Source organism: Diabrotica virgifera, chromosome 2, assembly GCF_917563875.1.
Source record: "Diabrotica virgifera virgifera chromosome 2, PGI_DIABVI_V3a".
Taxonomy (NCBI): domain Eukaryota; kingdom Metazoa; phylum Arthropoda; class Insecta; order Coleoptera; family Chrysomelidae; genus Diabrotica; species Diabrotica virgifera.
This window is the reverse complement of record NC_065444.1, coordinates 124930967-124953482: the sequence shown is the minus strand read 5'-3', so window position 1 is coordinate 124953482 and position 22516 is coordinate 124930967. Positions and strand designations below refer to the sequence as shown.

General features: G+C 34.1%; 1 protein-coding gene across 2 annotated transcripts in view; it reads left to right on the top strand.

Annotated features, from left to right (window-relative positions):
• The window catches only part of LOC114324635 (uncharacterized), a 133778-nt gene that overhangs the window by 99375 nt on the left and 11887 nt on the right, over positions 1–22516 (top strand). For both annotated transcript variants that reach the window (XM_050642781.1, XM_028272504.2), the window contains exons 5-6: positions 9771–9963; positions 19282–19327. In XM_050642781.1, coding sequence (XP_050498738.1) covers positions 9771–9963; positions 19282–19327 — 239 coding nt within the window. The remainder of the gene's footprint in view (positions 1–9770; positions 9964–19281; positions 19328–22516) is intronic.

The window sequence follows — 22516 nt, the reverse complement described above, 5'->3', positions numbered from 1 at the left end:
ATAGCAATAATTGCGAAAAAACCATAAAAAACAAGTATTCGCATTTTACGTTTTTCGACCATTTATGCTACACTAAGGATCTTCATATTTCACCCAGAAAAACTTTATGATACAGTAAAACAATACTGTAAATTTCATTAAGATAGGTTCAATAGATTTTGCAAAATAAATTTTGCAATCCAGATTTTTCAAAAAAAAAATCATTTTTTCAAAATGTTACATAACTGAAAATAAAGTAGATAGCAACTTGAATTTTTTTTGCTTATAGAAGTGTACTGTGCCTTTCATTTGCAATTTGCAAAACTAAAATCGATTAACTACCACGGCGTCAGGAATTTTTTTAAATAAACATTAATTATTGGTGCTATGCGCAGGACAGCTGATAGTTTGCTCTGATTGGGCATTCCAATGACCTTTGATAGTGATTAATACATTTTAATTTTTATTACATTTCGATATAAATAAATAAATTTGTTTATTGCAAAAAAAAACACAGACTCTATCCTTTGAAATAACACTTTTTTTAGCAAAAACTTTCTTTGTTCATAAATATATATTTTAACTTAGAGAATAAAAGTTTATTATTTTTAAACATTATGCAATTGTTTAAACAATATTTCACAAAAATAATAAAATTATTTTGATTTTTGTGGAATTAAAATATTAAAATACAATAAAATATAGAGTAAGAAAATAATATATTAGATAAAGATTGGAATAAATTTTGGTGGAAATCAACTGGTTTGAATCGAACACCGCTTCCCTGCGCGTAGCACCAAAAATTAATGTTTATTTAAAAAATTTCCTGACACCGTGGTAATTAATAGATTTTAATTTTGCAAATTGCAAATGAAAGGTACAGTATACCTCTATAAGCCAAAAAAAATCAACTTGCTATCTGCTTTATTTTCAGTCCTGCAACATTTTAAAAAAATGAATTTTTTTTGCGAAAGCTGGATTGCAAAATTTATTTTGCAAAATCTATTGAACCGATCTTAATGAAATTTACAGTGTTGTTTATATCATAAAGCTTTTCTGGGTAAAATATGAAGGTCCTAAGTGTAGCATAAATGGTTGAAAAACGTAAAATGCCAATACTTGTTTTTGTATGGTTTTTTTCGCAATTATTGCTATTTTGCAACAAGGGTGACTATTTTTTAAATTTTTAACCAATTCTACATATTATATTGTAGGAAATTTAATTACGCAACTTTTATGTCAGTGTACAACTTTTCTCAGAAATGAATAGTTTTAAGGTTATAATCAAAAACCAATAAAAAATGAATTATTCCTTCATATTTTGACATTTCGATTATTTAAACAATGTTCCGGACCATCTCTGACCATATTATTATTTGAATTATTTTCAAGCAATTTCTGCAAAAAAATTTGAGTCACCTCTCAACGCCCGATCTCAAAACAGATGCGCCCTGGACTAAACTGGCTTTAAACCCATGAATATATTCCAAGATAGACACATTCAGAACAACCAAGAGATGTATCAAGCTTTTCTGGAAATCGGTGATCAAGAAATAGCAGATCAGCTACTCCCCTCGCTTCACATAATAATAACAACATCCAAAACGCTAAAAGAACAAGCTCATACGATTAAAATTAAACGAGATATCCCCTTCACCTTCCAAGATATTTGAAATGCTCTCAAGGATCTTAAACCAGAAAAAGCCTCAGGTTCCAGGTTCGATGGTATCCAGTCAGAGTTTTTAATGAACTGTGGCTAGTATAAAAAGTCTGGTTGTCTCGATTCTTTACAGATTTTATAAAAACCGGTAATGTCCTACAACAGGGGTCGGCAATCTGCGGCCCGTGGGCCGCATGCGGCCCTTTGCAACTTTTTGTGCGGCCCGCCAAAGCACTAATACAATTTTAGGAAAAATCAGCAAATTTATGAAAAATAAAAAAATAAAAACAGATACACAACAGACGATTAAGGACAGAAGTTGCATGGACCGAAATTCATCAGAATATAAGAAACTCGAATAAGACAATAAGAAAAAGAATAAGACAAGACATCAGGAATAACAAAACCGAACAAATCGAAAATTTTATAGACAAAAACAAGAGTTTGAAAGTGTTAAAAACTCTAAATAAGTAGTAAAGACCGACAACAAATACACCAGATAAAAGATAAAAATGGAATCACTACTACTACTATCGGTTTACAGCGTTCTCCGACGCCTTCCGACTCCTAACCGCCATTCTTCTCTGTTTAACCATAGACCTGGAGGGATTTCTCTTTCCTCTAGTTCTTTTTCAATTCCCTCCCTCCAGCTTCTTCTCGGCCTTCCCCTTTTTCTTCTCCCTTGTGGTGTCCATGCCAAAATCTGTTTAGGGATCCTGTCGTCTGGCATTCTCTGTACATGGCCGTACCATACCAGTTGTTTTGTTTTTATGTCATCAATTATTGTATGTGTTACTCCCATCATTTCTCGTATTCTCTCGTTCGGTATCCGATCTCTTCTTGATTTGCCTGCTGCTCTTCTCCAGAAGTCCATTTCTGTTACTAGTAACATTTTCTGAGCTCTTTGTTTCAGTGGCCAAACTTCACTGCCATATGTGATTATACTTTTAAGTATGCTATTGTATATGAGCTGTTTGTTCGCTTTAGATATTGTCTGGTCCCACAGAATGCCGTTCATCATGGATATGGCTTTTCTACCCTGTATGTTTCTGTCTTTTATAGCAGCGTCGAGTGTTCCATCTTGAGTTATCTTCATGCCCAGGTACTTGTATTCATCGCAGTGTTTAATTTCTACCCCATCGTCTAATGTAATGGACTGCTTTGTTCCTCCAATACACATGGCTTCAGTTTTTTTAATGTTGACTTCGAGACCCCATTTGTTATATTCTTCTATTAGCTTCCGCGTCATGTAACTTAAGTCGTCATGATCTTGAGCAATCAGAATTTGGTCATCAGCGAAACATAAAGTGTACAGTGTTGTGTCGTCATTGAGAGGGATTCCCATGCCATTACATTTTCTTTTCCACAGCTTGAGTGCTTGTTCCAGATAAATTTTAAAAAGGGTAGGCGAAATACAACAACCCTGCTTCAAAAATGGAATCACTAAAACGAAAAAAATAAGATAATAAAAAATATTGCTGAAGATACTATTTATACAGAATTATACCTACTCATTCAGCGTAGCAAAACCAGAAACCCACGGTATGGAAATATTAAATGTAGGATCTGAAATACTACGAAAATTACTAACGAGGAAGTTATAAATGTCTTAAAACAGATGAAAAATGAATATACAGAGTGAGTTTTATGTATGGAACGCCTCATTTATCATAGAAACGGCTTGCACGATTTTTATAATTTTTTTTTGTGTAAAGGTCTGGTGATACGGCCGATATTATGGTGGTATTTACATTGTTGTCAGATCTTCCGTTTTTCTGAATTTTATTTCAAATAGGATATCCTGTACATTTTTTGCGTTTTGAAGTCCTTAAAAAGACTAATTATTTTTTATGTAATATTCCCTATACCTAAATACGGCAATTTTGCAGTTATTGCTACATTTATTTAACAAAAAATGTTCTTTAAAATCCTTCTCTAAAGTTATAAACAATTTAATTCTGAAAACAACGAACGTCTTTGTACGTTTGAACGTTTTTGAGTTATAAACAATTTAATACTGAAAACAACGAAAAATAACGATTTTCAATGCTCAAAAACATAAATAAAAAACATTATTTTTGAAATCACGAAGAGCCTAAATTAAATTTGAAGCCTTCTTCTATCAGCTCCCCATGAGAATTTTTGGCATGTTTTATTCTAAAATATTATTTTTTAAGAAGAGTCTAAATGAATCGCTTATGAGAGAACGGGCAATCATGCTGCATTAACAATTAAAAAACAATCTTTTAAAATGAAATAAGCCCAAACTGCGTATAATAAGGTTTGAACTTGAATTTAGGTTGTAATTACAAAAGTAATATTTTTTACTTGGGATTTTGAGCCTTGATAACCGTCATTTGTCATTTGTCGTTTTTTCAGTATAAAATTGTTTATAATTATAACTATTCAAAAACGATCGACTTTAGAGAAAAATTACAAGGGACCTTTTTTATTTAAAATGGTCCAAAGAACCTAAAATAATGTCTGGTCGGGCCGAGAAAATTAATTTTTATAACTTGTTTTAAATTTTTTGTTGAATGAATATAGCAATAACGACGAAGTTATGGCATTTAGGTATAGGGAATATAACATGAAAAATAATCAGCATTTCTTAAGAACTTCAAAACGCAAAAAATATACAGGGTGTCCCATTTCAAATAAGAAAGTTCATTAGATTTTCAGAAAAACGGAAGATCCGAAAACAACGTAAATTCCACCATAATATCGGCCGTATCACAAGACCCTTACATACCAAAATTTATAAAAATCGTGCAAGCCGTTTCCGAGATAATTGAGGCGTTATATACATAAAACTCACTCTGTATAGATTAAGAAATACACAGATCCATCGAATGAGCTATTTTACGAGTATCTCTGAAAAAACATATACGAAAATAAGGATATATGAAGCAGGACGAAGGTGGAGGATGTAATTGGACGAATTGCGCAAATGAAATTAAACTAGGTAGGACACGTGACATGACAAAACACCGAAATGTGAACGAGAAACATTATACATCGGAGACCAGACGAGCAAGCCTTAGTAGTGGAAGACCACAACAACGATGGCTAGACGATATCAAAGCACAAGAGTAACTGGCACTAATTAATACAAAACAGAGATACCTAAAGAACTCATTGGAGGCCTTTGTCCAGGAGTGGATGTAAACAGACTGAAGAAGAAGAAGACTATTTAAGTTATATTTGAATATGCGGCCCGCATTAAAGGTTTTATTTTGAACATGGCCCGCCATCCGAAAAAGGTTGCCGACCCCTGTCCTGTCCTACAATAATTCAAGCGAGCAAATATAATTGCTGCAATAAAACCAAGTAAACTACCGGATAGGTCCAAAAGTTCCAGACCACATTTGTTCTGCTGCTAGAACGTCATCATCATCATCATCATCATCATCATCATCATTAATGGCGTAACAACTATTCGCGAGTCTTTGCCGCGTTTACTATTGCCTTCCATGTTTGTCGGTCCTTTGCCATAATTTCTCATTGTCTCACTCCCATTTTCTTCAGATCTTCTCTGACTGCATCTTTCCACCTTTTTCTATGCCGTCCTACAGACTTTCTCACATCTGGCTTTTCCCAAAGCACATTGTTTATAAGGCGATTGTCATTGCTGCGTATCACCTGAACCGCCCATCTGAGTCTATTGGAGTCTTTATATATCTGACTAGATTTTCCTTTCCGAAGAGAGACTCTAACTCTAACTCGTTGTTGTACCTGCGCCTCCATTCGTTTACTACGCTACTCGCAGGATTTCAACGGAATCTCAAAATCCCAGCAGCATTTATTGTCTAGCATGCAGCTTGGAGGGAGGGCATCTAAGTTTTTTTCGTACAATCCCATGCAAACTTACATTGATTGATACACAATATGCTTAAGAATATGACAAGTCGCAATGGTATCCAATATCATGTCGCAATGGTATCTAGGAAACTGAAGAACGGACTACCACAGGGATCAGTTCTTGCACCACTCCTCTTAACTTTTTAGACATGCCAGAAACAAGATCAAGAAACTTTTCTATCAAGGAGTCAGAGGAAACAGATGACTAAAAAAAATGAGAGAGTATTTTCGGAAATGGAAACTTCGGCCAAATTCAAACAAAAAGTCTCTTGCTTTTACCTAAATAGTAAACTTGATAGAGGAGAGCTCAATATGCAATTTTAAAACCACAACAAAATACCAAAATACCTGTGCGTGAGTATTGATAGAACTCCTTTATCCTTTAGAAAAAATTTAACAAAAACTGATGAAAATTAAAAACAAGAAACAACATCATTCAAAAACTATGATGTACCTCGGAAGCATCTGCTTCTGCACCTGCACTGCGCTCGTATGCTCTGAGTCTCCGCTAAATACTGCCGTGATAAGGTAAAAAGCAGTAAATGCCAAAATAATGGTTTTGAGTTATTTGTAATTTAAGATTTTTTTCTTTCACACAATTTATTATTTCTTCAATTTTAAGCAGAAAACGTTAAAAAACATTAAAAAATATGCATTAACTTTTGACAAACCAAACAATTGTGTTACTTGTTTTTTGGTTGAAAATTCAGCAGTTACTGCTTTTTGCCCTAATAATGAAGTTGTTTTCTTAAGCAAAAATGTAGAATTGTCAGCTTTATGTAAATATCGGTTTTAAAAATAAAACAAAAATGCAGAATAAAGCGGTAGTGTAATCAAATGTAATTCACATTAGAAAAAGAAAAAAGTCTTAATTAATTACATAATATTGAAAAAACTATTCAAAATTTATTAAGTCTTCTATGTCATCTTCTTTTAATGAAAGCCATAAATGCTGTCTGTTTTCAGGTATGAGGGGTGTAAAATCAAAGGCGGCAATCTCCACTTTTTCATGTTTTGAGTTAGGGACGCCATTTGTTGCGTTTTTTTATTATCTGTTAGATAAAACTATTTGTAAAAACCAAAAGCGGTCTTAACTGTATAAAAATCGCAGTTAAAAATTCATGTTAGGATCAAAAGCGGCAATATTTATAGCTGAGTGCGTACCAAACACGGCAATCTCCGCTGCGGCCCAATAAGAACCACGTTGCGCTCGCACGTGATCAACTGTGAATGTCGTGAACTCTGTCAAAACCTGTGAATATATACCCGAACTTCCGGATATTTTGGTTTACGTAATATGCATTTCAATTGCTTTTACATTATTGTTGAATATCAAAATATATTTTTCTTCACTAAGTAACCGGCACAATGATGTTTAATTAGTTTTAAAACTGGTAATATCCTTATAGATCATTTTCTTATCAGTCAGTCTACTAGCGTTGCAAACAAAAGCGGCAATCTCCAAACAAAAATATTTAAAAAAAGTAAAATAAATTATTTCTTAAGCTCCGCCTTCTGGACATCCGATCACAAACCAAATTTTGTATGATTCTTATCAGTGTTATTGCGTTAATTTATTTTTGCTAGTTTCTACAGTTTTTCGCGGTTTCCCAAAATTATGGAAATGGGAGATTGCCGACTTTGATTTTACACCCCTCGTATGAGAGTGCACAGTTGCGAAATTAAACCTTGTTTTTTTTGCGTAGGGACACCTCTACAATTATCGCGCAATTTACTAGGAATTTCTTGTTTATTTTCTGGCATGTGTTTATTTTAACGGATGTTAAATCAGGTGATGGTTAGATGGCAGTATCTGCGAAGATACTGCCTTATGTCATGATAATAATACAAAATTTGAATACAAATGTGAAGGAAAATAGCATGCCATTTAAATTCACATTAAAAATTATGTTCCAGATCTCTGTGTAGGCAAACAGCAGTAATTAGTTATTTATTACGTTGGATACTGCCTGTTACCATCACATTGAGAGTTACTTTGTTAGTTACTGCTTTTTGCCATTGGTAGTTCTGGTAAAAGTTGACTATAAATGTGCACCAAACCTTTTGTAAAAGTAAGAGCAGTTACTACTTCGGTAGGATACATTAATATCTCATTTTTGACAAAAATGTCACTTACTGCCTTTTACCTTAACAGGGCAGAATAGCCTTCATTTACATAAAACATATGCTCATCTAAATAACACTATGAGAATTATTGATTGCTGTTGCTATTAAATCAACCCAATAGATTGGCTAAGTACACATACCACTCCTCAACGTACACGAATATATTACCTAACAAAGGTCAAGGAGTACAAAAGAGTACAAAAAGATCATGAATATGTAATATAAAGCTGTCAATCCATTAAGAACATTCCTTCTTCTAATATGATTATTCCTAGGTATTCGAACCTCGATATTATTTTTTAGATTTTTAGGCCATTGTATATTGTAGACCTTTATTTATACATAATAGTCTAAGAGCTGGGAGCGGATTTTGTGCGTGATAAGTAATATGGAAAAACTATACGGAGATATGTTGAATTAGTTGTGTACATGACTTTCCTCAACGGCCGGAAACCAGAGTGGGGGACGAGGGTAGTTATAAGGGGTCAAAGTCGCGGTTTTTATTATTTTTCTTGTGACGCTCATGATCGAGATAGTGCACCAAAATTTGGGAATAAGTAGGTCATGACGTAATTAAGTAAAATCTCTAGGGGCGGAACGCTGCGTGGCCGGCAAAGAGGTGGGGCTAGGGGTGAATATAAAAAATATAAGGGGTTTTTTGCGACGTTCGTGATTGAGATAGTGCACCAAAATTTGGGAATAAGTAAACCACAAAATAACTAAGTAAAATCCCCAGAGCCGGAAACCAGAGTGGGGGACGAGATTAGTTATAAGGGGTCAAAGTGGCGGTTTTTATTATTTTTTTTGTGACGCTCATGATCGAGATAGTGCACCAAAATTTGGGAGTAAGTAGGTCATGAAGTAACTAAGTAAAATCTCCAGGAGCGGAACGCTGCTTGGGGTACAAAGGGGTGGTAGGCAGGGGTGAGTATAAAAATATAAGGGGTTTTTAGCCGTTCGTGATCGATATACTGCACCAATATTTGGGAATAAGTAGATCATGACATTACTAAGTAAAATCTCCAGAGGTGGAACGCTGCGTGGGAACCAAATGTTGTGCTGCGTCACAAAAAAAATAATACAAACTGCGACTTTGAACCCTTAAAACTACCCTCATCCCCAACTCTGGTTTTTGGCCCTGGAGATTTTGCTTAGTTACGTCATGATCTACTTACTCCCAAATTTTTGTGCACTATCTCAATCACGAACATCGCAAAAAAAACCCTTATATTTTTTATATTCACCCCTGCCCCACCCTTTTGTCGTCCACGCAGCGTTCCACCCCTGGATATTTTACTTAGTTACGTCATGACCTACTTATTCCCAAATTTTGGTGCACTATCTCGATCATGAGCGTCACAAAAAAAAAATAAAAACCACGACTTTTACCCCTTATAACTACCCTCGTTCCCCACTCTGGTTTCCTGCCGTAGGGGAAAGTCATGTACATAACTAATTCAACATATCCCCGTATAGTTTTTCCATATTACTTATCACGCTCAAAATCCGCTTCTATCTCTCCGACTATAAGTTTGTTTCGTGTTTCTATTGTGGTTAAATCACACGATCAATATTGGTCACTCGTAACCTTATAGAAGCTCAAATTTAGAGCAAGTATGAGATTAAAGTAGACTGGCACATTTATACCTCACTCTGTTTTGTGTAACGTGCTCCGAAACCTTCGTCGATGGACTGGCTTATCAGCAGATCAATTGTTACATGCCGCACAAGATCGAGAACGATATCGGCAAATTGTTATGGAAGCTACCCACGCCTAAAAATTTGGGCACGGTACTTAAAGAAGAAGAAGCTGCATGTAAAACGGCGTCTACACTCTCGCCGAAGTCAATCGAAGTTCAACAAGTACGAGAGTGTAGACGGCCACTTCTTGCAACCTTGCCTCGCTTCGTTCTACTTCCGTTCTCTGTCGGTCTAGCGCGTCCGTGTCAAAGGGATCTTTGTCGGTGTCGGTATCGCACCGCTTAAATGTGTTCCTCGCGAAGTAGAACGAGTGTGTAGAGAGGTACTTTGGACTTCGGTCAACTTTGGCGAAGTAAGTTCGCCGAGAGTGTGGAGCGCGCATAATAGTTTTTTTTCTTTTAATACTTCATGTAACACTTAGTTCGAATTTTTTTCTTTTCAGAAAGGCTAAGGAGAAATATTCCTGTCTTTGTGGGAATAGTAGCTTCTGTATCATTAATCATCATCGCAATGTGTTTTTACAACATTCGTTCAAAATGTATATATAGGTATATACAAGAAATAAAAAGACTCCCCCTTCTAAGGAGTTGCGGAGTTACAGCGCCGGAAGTAAATGTTTGTTCTTCTTCAAGAAGGTAAGAATAAAATAAAGAAAAATTTAATGAAAAAATCTTTTATAAAATGTATATTTATTTAAAAAACCCTCAAAGGGCCACATCTATCACAAAGCGTTTTCGATCTAAGTAGATCATCATCAGTGTTGTTACAGACCAATGACATGCTGAGCCACCATACATGGACAAAAACCCTTTAAATGTTAACAAAATGTTTTACAATGACATTATTATTGAAAAATCCAAGTGATGGATAAAAATCCGTATGTATATGGCCTTTGTAGTCTTATAACTCCCCACAAGGCACGTGGGTTGCTTCACTGACAATATGTCTTTACATTATCAGTAAAAGTATTATGAGTAGCAACTCACCGTCCATTTGTTTCTCATTTGTTTAGACTCCGCCAAGTAGGTGAAACCTAAACACATACCTAGTTGGCACCCACGAGAAGGACGTGGTCCTAGCTTTTATGATGAGTTTTGTTCCCCAGGCAACCACATGAGTTCGTAGCAGTTCCCAAGGCAACCGCCCAAAGTACTCAATTTTTGCAGTTTACCATTTGGAACTAGCATCTGACGCCTCCTGAAGAAGATCTTGAGCTGTTAATAACCTAGGACAGTGGTCGGCAAAGTGCGGCTCCGGAGCCACATGTGGCTCTTTGGCTCCTTAGGTTCGGTTCTGGCACAAATATCCACGGAAAGCATAATAATATATTCCTTTAAAAAAATTGGTAGGAAAAACATTACATCTTATTGTGATAAATTAGCTTTTATCGAACTTACAAACTTTAGCATTTGTCAAAAATTCCCTTAATGCTACAAACAACTGAGTTGAATTTTTTTCCTTTTGAAGTTGGCATTAATATCTTTGAAATACAATTTCTGGATTTAAAAAACAAGGCGGTATGGCGCTCTAAATGCGAACGTCTTTGTGTTGAATTGGAAATATTGGAGAAGAAAAAATATTCACAACACAAGAAGTGATCTGCTTTGAATGACCTGGAGAAGGAAGATATGATCATTTTCAACACTTGGTTCCAACTTTTCGGTTCTACATATCAACATTTAAAAGAAATTGGATTTTGCGCCAAAAATTTTGTAAAGAGTACAGTGTTGTAGGAAATAAAACCCTACAAAACGGAAGAAAATAGAAGTTTCTAGCATGATTAGAAACGTAGATATCGCCAAAAAACGAAAAGACACATTTTAATTTTTTGGGAGGTTATGGATGGGGCTAAGGGTTTAAACTTTTAACCGTTTTTTGGTCGAATACTTGTTGATGTAGAACATGTGGTTCTTTTATTTTTGGAATATCGCTGGGAGCATTTTTCACTATCTTAACCGACTGACTAGACACTTTAGTTTTATTTAGCGTAATAAAAGTTTGCTGAACAAGCAGATTTGGCTCCCATTTTTTTTAAATTGTTGTAATGTTCATATTTGGCTCTTTGGATAAAAAGTTTGCCGACCACTGACCTAGGACAACACAGGGAAGAAGCCTGCAGACTATCAGCTAAGCTTCATTTATATAAAGTAACTTCATAAATACTAAAATATAGATATTGAATTGTGACTAATAAAATGAGAGAATAAAGCGTTTATATCGAAGTTCATTCCTTTTTACTGATATTATACCGTATGCACAGAGAAAGCAGAAGAGTAGAATACAAGGACCCATAAAAGTCTCATGCCAGCTGTGTTGATGTTTTCGATATTGTGTTGAATTTGTTTCTTGGTCCAATGTTGGCACTTGGAAATAAATTCAATTTTTCGTCAGCAATAAGAACAAGACAAAATTGGCGTTGCTACTCACCGTCCTTAATATGAGGACATATTGTTAATTAAGTTAATTAAGAAAATAGTATTTATGTAATAGTTATAAGTACAATAGGAGAAATAATGATGATTTTTTTATGAGAACATTATTTGATAATTTTGATTTTGTTTTTAATAATAATGTAGACTTTAATTTTAAGAATAGGAGTAAAAATAACAGAATTATAAAGGTAGATCAGAAAAACGAGCAAACTGCAATAATAAACCAAGGCATAACTACTCATACTTGTAATGTTAGGAAAAGTCAGGGCAATAATAAAACACAGAGTATTGGACGGGACCGTCGTCATCGGCTGACCGCTGAAGGCACATCGGAGGATGTTCCCAGCTCTAGTCAAATTAACGCAAAAAATCAAAATACAACAAGTAATGCTGAAATAAAAAGGGACCACGATGGCGACATAAAGATTGAAGGTACGGAAGAAACTAGAAAACAGGATAAAATAAACAAAAAGGTGAATAAGTACAACAGGAAAAAGAAAAATAAGAAAAGTGGAAAAATTTTAATTGGAACCTGGAATATAAGAATATTAGGAGAAATAGGAGAACTACAAAACCTTATTAAACAAATAAAAATCTACAAAATAGATATTTTAGCGTTGCAGGAAATGAGATGGAAGAACGAAGATATCTGGGAATATGGAAAATATCTAATATAATGTCATGGTAATTCAAGAGGTGGACAAGGTGGGATGAGCTTCATAATAAGTGAAAGATACAAGCATGCGGTAAAAAGCTTTACTAACATAAATGAACGGATAGCTATTCTGTAAATGAAAGGCAAGTTCTTTGATATTAATTTCATTAATGTGCATGCACCTACAGAGGAGAAAGAAGCAGAAGAAAAAGAAATTTTTTATGCCAGATTAGACCAAGAAGTGTCAAATGTAAACAATTATAGCGTTAAAATAATTTTAGGAGATTTAAACGCAAAAATAGGAATAGAGGAATTATATCAGGGAACAATAGGTATACATAGCCTGCACGAAATAAGTAATGACAACGGGCAAAGAATCATAGATTTTGCAACAGACAAAAAAATGGTGATAAGCAGTACAAAATTTCCACATAAAAATATCCACAAAGAAACATGGGATTCCCCTGATATGAAAACAAGAAACCAGATCGACCACGTCTTAATAGAAGCAAGACATGCTTCAGACATTTCAGATGTTAGAAGTCATAGAGGGGCAACCAGCAGCTCCGATCACCACCTTGTGCTAATTAAATATAAACAAAAAATTACCGCCAATAAAACAGAGAAAGGTGAAAAAAAGATCAAATACGCTTCAGATATATTGGCCTCTAATGAGGAAAAGAGATATAAAACGATTTCAGATATGAAACGAAAATAGAGAACATAATTGAACAATGTAATTAAGTAAATGAAAATCATGTCAGAAATATCGAAGATAAATGGAGGGTTTTAAAAGAAGCAGTGATAACAGCTGCAAAAGAAGTAGTGGGGGAAAGCAAAGAACCTAGCCAAAAAAGATGGTATGACAAAGATTGCCAGAGACTAATGGAACAAAAAACCAAGCTAGGCTTAAAATGCTGAACAACAGTACGGAAGAAACCAAAGAGAAATATACTACATGAAGACGACAATTAAAAAAACATCTAAGATTTAAAAAGAGGAAACACAATAAAGAAAAGATTGAAAATCTAGAAGAACATGAACAAAAACATGAAATAAAACTATTCTATAAGGAAATAAATCTTGAAAAAAAAAGGTTTCCAACCAAGAACAAAATTATGCAAAGACAAAAATGGGGACTTAATAGCAGACGAAAAAGGAGTGCTAAAACGGTGGAGAGAATATTTTAAAGAACTGTTGAATAAACAAAATTAACGTTACGAAATAGAAGAGCTAAGATTAGTAGGAGAGGCTGAAGTAGACCAATATGCACCAACAGAAGCAGAAATAAAAGACGTAATAAAAAAAAAGAATGTGTGTGTACTTCGTACGCACGTAAGAAGTTATACTTCTATTATATAATTTATTAAAAATAAATATATAGTATTTTTACTACAAAAGCTATATTACGTAGGTCAAAATTTTTGCCTTTTCATTTCATTCTTGCCATGTTTATAATAAACATGACAATAATGAAAAGTCACATTCCAATGTTTTGACAGTTCTCTTACGTCAAAAATTTTGACCTACGTAATATCGCTTTTGTAGTAAAAATACTATACTTTAAACAGTTTGTTTTAATTTTTTTTAAACACCAAACTAATTTTGTGCTTACCGCTTTCAAAAAAATAAAAAAAGAAGTATAGGATTACACTGGATTCGAACTCAAGACCTCTCGATCTCTGGCCGAATGCTATACCAAATACGCTACGAGGACTGTGTCTGTATCGGTTCGGACGTACCTAATGACAATTCACGGTAACAAACAGACAAGGTGAATAAATATACAATAAAATGTTTTAATAATACTCATCTTACTCCTGAGGAAGACAAATCCAAAGACACAAAAATTATAATAAATATATTTACTAAAAACACTAATATATTTTTTTAACACCTTTTCTTGCACTGATATATTTATACATAACTTGTTGGTCTGTGTCCATTGAACTGGCAAGAACCACGAGTTCTTAACGAGCAGGGAACCATGTTGCCCTTTGAGCACTCCTAGCACATTTCATCTTGTAACATCGACTTGGAGTCGCTACAAATATCACTTAATTGTTATGTAAACCATTTATATCGATGTAACCTTTTTAAATAAGTTGCTAGTTTCTTTTGTGAAGCAGAACGCACTGAGGATGATCTGATTCAGATTGAAAACGTTTTGCAAATCCTTTTGGAGGACTTTTATGTTTTTTAATAAAACTTTTTATACCAATATACAAAAGAAGTTTTTACTTCAGTATGGTTTTTTATAACTTGAAAGATTTAGCAACTAAACGCCATACTGTCTGTGTGCGCATGCGCGCAGTATTATGAAATTTTACTCTCAATCGCGCCTAAAGAAGTATAACTTCAAAAATGAAAAAAAAACAAGGCCCCAGGATGCGATACAATAACTGTAGAAATCCTAAAATACGGAGGACATAGAATACAGAGTGAAAATATCAAAGTTAATACTAGAAATATGGACCACAGAAATAATGCCGGAACAATGAAAAATTGCAGTGATATGCCCTATACATAAGAAGGTAGATAAGTTAGATTGCAATAATCACCGGGGAATATCGCTACTAAACGTTGGATACAAAATATTTAGCAAAATATTGGAAGGAAGACTAAATAATATAATGGAACAAATAACAGGGGATTATCAAGGAGGATTCAGGAAAGACAGGTCAACTATAGACCAAATATTTACAGTAAGGCAAACGCTGTAAAAATTATACGAGCGGAATACCGAACTACATCATCTATTTGTAGATTTCAAACAAGCGTATGCTCAATAATTAGAAAGGAATTATATAGAGCAATGCAAGAGTTAAATGTGCCAAAAAACTAATCAGATTAGTGAAACTATGCCTAACCAACACCAAAGCAAAAATAAGGTTCCAAAATCAACTAACAGTAATGAAGGCCCCCAAGGGGATGCACTGTCAACAACACTTTTTAACTTTGCGTTGGAACAAGTAATCAGGAAAACTCCTATAGATAGGGATGGTACAATATTTACAAAGCTCAACCAGGTCGTTGCCTACTCAGATGATATAGACATAATCAGCTGGACATTAAAACACCTAGAAAAACTTTATATATATTTTAAAGAAGCGGCACAGACTATGGGTCTAGAAGAGTCTAGAAGTTAATGTCTCAAATATGTACATGATAACAACTCAAGAAAAAGTACAAACGAAAGGCGACATATCTCTGAGCGGGCAAGTATTTGAAAGAGTAGACCGTTTCAAATATTTAGGATCAACAATAACAGAAGGAAATAAAAACAGTGATGAGGTAACAGCAAGAATTTCACTTGGGAACAAATGCTTCTACAGCCTACAAAATATCATAAAGTCAAAAACAGTATCACAACAGTAATGAGACCTGTAGTAATGTATGCATCAGAAACATTGACCTTGACTAGTGAACAAGAGGAACAACTTCTTAGATGGGAAAGGAAAATATGTATATGGACCTATACAGGAGAATGGAGAATGGCGTATAATAAGAATGAACCACGAAATAAATAGAATGTTTAACAGACCGACTATTATAAAAGAAATACGAAGTAAACGACTGAGTTGGTTAGGACACGTAGAAATGATGGATGATAAGAGAAATACAAAAAAAAGTACAAAAAAGAAAAGGATTAAATGGGAAGAGACCGAGAGGTAGGCCTAGAAAGAGATGGATTGATGGTATTAATCAGGATTTGAAAGACCTAGGAATACGAGAATGGGAAAAACAAGCAAAGGAAAGAAAAACATGGGCAGCTATAGTCAAGCAAGCAAAACACACATAACGCCGAAAAGACCTCCTCAAAAAAGAAACAAGAAAGTAATCTTCTTCTTCATGTGCCGTGCTCGATTATCGAACGTTGGCTATTAAATTGGCTATAGCAATTTTGTTAACGGCAGCTCGGAAAAGGGATGCAGAGGATCTGTTATACCATTCTCTCAGGTTTTTAAGCCATGACGTTCTTCTTCGACCTGGCCCGCTTCTTCCGTCTACCTTGACTTGTATTATTAAATGGAGTATATTATATCTCTCTGGGTGTCGCATAACATGGCCAAAATATTCAAGTTTTCGATTTTTAACTGTTCTGACGACTTCTGTGACTTTTCCCATCCGGTGCAAAACAACTTCGTTACGAACTCTATCCACCCAACTTATTCGTAGGATTCTTCGGTATACCCAAATTTCAAAGGCTTCCAATTTCTTGAGAAGAGTATCTGTTAAAGTCCAACCTTCGACACCGTACAAAAGAGTAGAGAACACATAACATCTCACTAATCTAATTTTAAGATTCAAAGTAATGTTGTTTCTACATAAAAGTTTCTTTATCTTAAAGAATGCAGCTCTGGCCTTCTCTATACGTATTCTAATGTCTTTGCTCATGTCCCAGTTCTCATTTAGATTACAACCAAGGTAGGTGATACTGTTAGTTCTCTCTAATTGTTCACCATAAGCTGTTACTACTTCCGGTTGTATTGGCGTCTTACTGACAACCATCACCTTGGTCTTTGCGGTATTTAGCTTGAGTCCATATTCATCACACGTTGTGGTAATCCTATTAATCAGATGTTGAAGTTCTTCATAATTGCTGGCAATTAACACCGTGTCATCCGCATATCTCAAATTATTAATATTGACGCCATTCATTTTGATACCACATTGAGCATTATCCACTGCTTTATTGAAAACAAACTCAGAATAGATTTTAAATATTAGTGGGGACAAAATGCAGCCCTGCCGTACTCCTCTTCGTATTTGAAGTTCTTCAGACGTGTCCCAGCCAATCCTGATGTTTGCACGTTGATGCCAGTAAAGATTTTTGATAATGCGTAGGTCTTTATCATCACTACCCACTTTCTGAAGAATAGCAATCATTTCCGTATGTTTTACCCGATCAAAGGCCTTCTCAAAGTCAATGAAACACATATAAACCGGATGTCCGACATCTCTGCATCTCTGTACCATAACCTGAATACTAAACAGTGCTTCTCTGGTCCCAAGGTTATTGCGGAATCCAAACTGTGTATCAACAAGCTGTTCTTCTATTTTTTGGTACATCCTAGAGTGCAAAATTCGTAGAAATATCTTTAAAACATGACTCATCAAGCTAATGCTTCGGTAGTCACTACATCTTTTCGCGTTTGCTTTTTTAGGTATCGTCACAAAAGTCGACAGCAGCCAATCCGTTGGTATATAGCCAGTTTGATAAACTTTATTAAAAAGATGAAGGAGAGATCTTTTATCTGAATTTTCGAAGAGCTTTATTATTTCATTCGGTATTTCGTCTGGTCCCGTCGCTTTTCTGGTCTTTGCTAATCTTATTGCTTGTTCAATTTCGCCCATAGTTATGTCAGGTCCTGTAACTACTTCGTTAATTTCAAGCTCGGGCCTTTCATCATTAAACAGTTCCTCAATGTATTCTTTCCATCTGTCTATTTTATCCAAATCAGTGATAATCAGTTTTCCGTCTCTATCAACGATGTTATTTGCATGTTTTTTGTTCTGACCGGTGAGTTCTTTTATTTTTTTCTACATATTAAATGAATCATGTTTTCTCTGCAACTCTTCAATTTCTAAACATTTTTTTTCAAAGTATGTTTCTTTTGCCTCTCGTATTTTAGTCCTTATCTCTTTATTAATGCGTTTATACATTTCGATGTTTTGATTAAGAAAGTAATATTTTAGATAAATATCGTTTAGAACTTTTGAGGAGTTATGTGTGTGGCTGGCCTCCACACCATGTAAAACTTTAGAGCCTAGAAACCACAACGGGCGACCATGGCCCTCCATGGGCTGTCAGCGGTCACCGATGATGATGGACTGATGGAATGACATTTCAAACAATTAATTTCAATAAAAATGTAATGTAACACATTTTGTTAACATTTTATTTTTTACATTGTATTTTTGGTGGCTCAGCATGTGTTTTGCCTGTGACATCACTCATATACTTGACATTCTTGAAAGAAAACATTCTGTGATATGTGGCCTTTTGAGGGTTTTTTTTAATAAATATAGCTTTTATAAAGGATTTTTTTCATTCAATTTCTACAGATAATCTTTCCTTGTGGATTTTTTAAAAATATAATGTTCTGTTCATTTTAACACTGTAGTCTGTAGTCAGGGGCGGATTTAGAAATTCATAATAGAGGGGGCCAGACTTACCGCAAATATTATATTATCCAGATTTAGCCATACGACTTACACTTACTCTAAGGATAAAATTCACTTATCCAAAATTCGTACGGTATTAAAAGGATTGAGCTCTGGTGGGATTTTTTCCGTGTTACGGATGAAACACGGAAATAGTCCGTGGGGTCATAGGTGGGTGTTCAATACAACGGGTCCATGGACCCGTTGACCCCCGCCCCCTGTATCCGCGCCTGTCTGTAGTGTTACTTGGGGATATATTGACATTTAAGCATGTTCAACGTCGAGACAATAATCACCCAATACAAAGAATTGCTGATATGCGGGTTTCTGGAAGGAGTAGGATAGGAATACCAAAAGCGACCTGGGGGAATCCTTAGGCAGGACAATAGGATTGATATTGGTATGACTCAAGATATACTTATGGATAAATATAATTAGCGAAACTAACCCCGCATATGAATAAAGGCAAAGAGCATGGTGATGACGATCACGATAATATTAAAGGAACTATTTATGAACACATGTAAACATTACGATATAAAGATACAATAGAACACCAAATAGAACACATAATAGAATCCTCAATACATACAGAAAAGAAAGTGAAAATAGAAAAATAAATAGAAACTATTTGGAAAGGGAGTAAATAGGCAATCTTAGTAAATGTAAATGGAATGTTATCAACAAATTTGTTTTAGGTGTACAATAAATTCAATATACTTGTCGATAGAACATCAAAAATTGGTGAGTAGCAATCACTACAATCACTACTAATCATACTTTAAGTTGCAACTCATAAATATTGGCAATATCATTTCAAAGTCTTCTACTTTAAAATGTATATATGTCTATAATATATGTCTGAATTGCCGATATAAATGAGTCAGATTAAATAAATTATTAGAAGAATTTTTTACTAAGCAACAATATTTTTCTTTAATTTAGTAGCATTTTGTATTTTGACAACGACACCCGATTTGGGCGTCGAAACGTTAATTAAAAAATTTTTTCAATTTAATTGTGGCTCATATCTACATGTAGTTAATTATAAAAATGCCACAAGGAAATAGCTTCAAAATATCACATTACAAATTTAGCTAGACTGTCACAAGGTGTTCAATAACATAGTGACAGACCAAACTTATGTTTTTTTTTAAATGAAACGCCCTATATTTTATTTTATATTCGAAATCCTCTTAACTTCCCCATCACAAAAATATAAACGTTTGTTATGTTATATAGAAATTTTACAAAGTTATTACCAATTTTCTATGAAAATCGTAACAAGTTCAGCTCCCTGTATAAATAAAAATAAGCACAACAGGAATGGTTTATTGATGCCATATTTTTTGTTGATTGTAAAAATTTTTAAGAATTGTTGATATTGCTAATTTTCTTTACATCGAATACAGGGTGAGTCAAAACGCAAGTACATTCTTTTCTCAGATATTTTAAATGGAACACCCTGTATTTTATATCACCATCGAAAAGTACCATTACCGTAATTTAATTTTTGTATAATATTTCCTATGTCTAAATTTGTTAGTTTTCTAGATATTTTCATTTTTCATAGCAAATTATTATTAGGGTGTTCTATTTATAGTCCAGAAATCCACTGCGCATCCGTTAGGAAAAATATTCTGATTCCGATTTTTTGCACAATCTTACTCAAAAAAGACCCCTTTTAACAAATTTGCATGTTGCCAGGACCAAAAGTGAGTCAAAAATTTTTTAAACGCTTTTTTTTTGTTTTTTTCCTAAAATTATTTTTCTTTTGCATGGATTAAAGTTTTTTAGGTTTTTTGGATCATTCCAAACAGAAAAGGTCTTTAGTAACTTTTCTCTAAAGTTGATATTTTTTGACATATAAGCGATTAAAAATTGAAAAATTGCGAAATCAGCCATTTTTAACCTTCAAAAACTATGTGAAAAACTTAAAATTTGAATGTTGCCAAGGTAAGTAGATATTCTTTAAACATCGATTGATAAAATCCCGAAGAGTTTTTTGCAATACAGTATTCAAAACTCCTTTGTATTTTAATTTCTAATCACGCGTGCGCTACACTATTTTCCACCGTTGCATATGTATACAGTATGGTGCAAATGAAAGGAATAAATACGTTATTTCGTAAACCGACGACTTTAAGGAAAAATCCCGAAACAGGCCGTTTTTTATTTTTAAGTTATGATATTGTGGCATATATGGTATGTAATCGATGATTTTTTTAAATGAGAATAGGGGCCGTGTGGTAGCTCATTTGAAAGGCTCTTCAATTCTCTATTCAGTAATGTAAACATGTACATAATTATTTATACAGGGTGTCCAAGAAAATTTTATTAAATTAAATTATTTGACAAAAAAAGAAGTAGAAGGACACCCTGTATAAATAATTATATAAATGTTTATATTACTGAATAGAGAATCAAAGAACCTTTCAAATGAGTTAGCACACGACCCCTATTCTTATTTAAAAAAATCATCGATTACGTCATCACGCCCAGATGGATGACGTCACTAGTATACCATATATGCCACAATATCATAACTTAAAAATAAAAAACAGCCTGTTTCGGGATTTTTCCTTAAAGTCGCCGGTTTACGAAATAACGAATTTATTCCTTTCATTTGCACCATACTGTTGGTGGAAAATAGTGTCGCGCACGCTTGATTAGCAATTAAAAAACAAAGGAGTTTTGAATATTGTATTGCAAAAAACTCTTCGGGATTTCATCAATCGATGTTTAAAGAATATCTACTTACCTCGACAACATTCAAATTTTCATTTTTTCACATAGTTTTTGAGGGTTAAAAATGGCCAATTTCGCAATTTTTCAATTTTTAATCGCTTATATGTCAAAAACTATCAACTTTAGAGAAATGTCACTAGAGACCTTTTCTGTTTGGAATGATCCAAAAAACCTAAAAAAAACTTTGTTCCATGGAAAAAAATAATTTTAGGAAAAAACCAAAAAAAAAACGTTTAAAAAATGTTTGACCCACTTTTGGCCCTGGCAACATGCAAATTTGTTAAAAGGGGTCCTTTTTGAGTAAGATTGTGCAAAAAATCCGAATCGTAATATTTTTCCTAGCTGATGCGCAGTGGCTTTCTGGGCTATTAAAATTACTGAGAAAATAATGTACTTGCGTTTTGACTCACCCTGTATTCGATATTAAGAAAATTAGTAATATCAACCATTTTTATAAATTTGAAGAATCAATAAAAAATATGGCACCAATAAACCATTGCTGTTGTACTTATTTTTATTTATACAGGGAGCTGAACTTATTACGATTTTCATAGAACATTGGTTGTAACTTTGTAAATACCCTGTATACCATAACAAACCTTTAATTTTTGTGATGGGGAAGTTAAGAAGATTTCGAATATAAAATAAAATATAGAGTGTTGCATATAAAAAAAACAATAGTTTGGTCTGCCACTATGTTATCGAACACTCTAACATTCTAACTAATTTTGTAATGTAAAGCTCAAAGTTGGCTACAATTTTTGTTATTAACTTTTATTGCTATCTATTACTATAGCGGATCTACTAAGCTTTATCACACTAATCAATCACACTGATTTTGTATTTACCTGTACAGGTGTGCTGCGCAATAATGAACGCAACCTGTATCAGCAGCCAGATGGCCGGTACGGTGTTGGAGGAAGTATAAGCAACAATATTTTAAAGAATCAGCTGTTTTAAAATACTTTCTCGAAAACGTTGCTAGCTCTTAGACCATATTGCTTGGAATGGCTTCACTATAGGAAGTTAATATTTTATTAAAAAACTACATATTCATATGTATGCACAATGTTATTGTTGTCTGATATAATAAGATCGGCTTATAACGAGGTAATTGGTCTGCCATTTTAGTTCTTGTTATAGAGGGAGTCTACTGTAGTGATCCGTCTTACGTTAAAGAAGTTA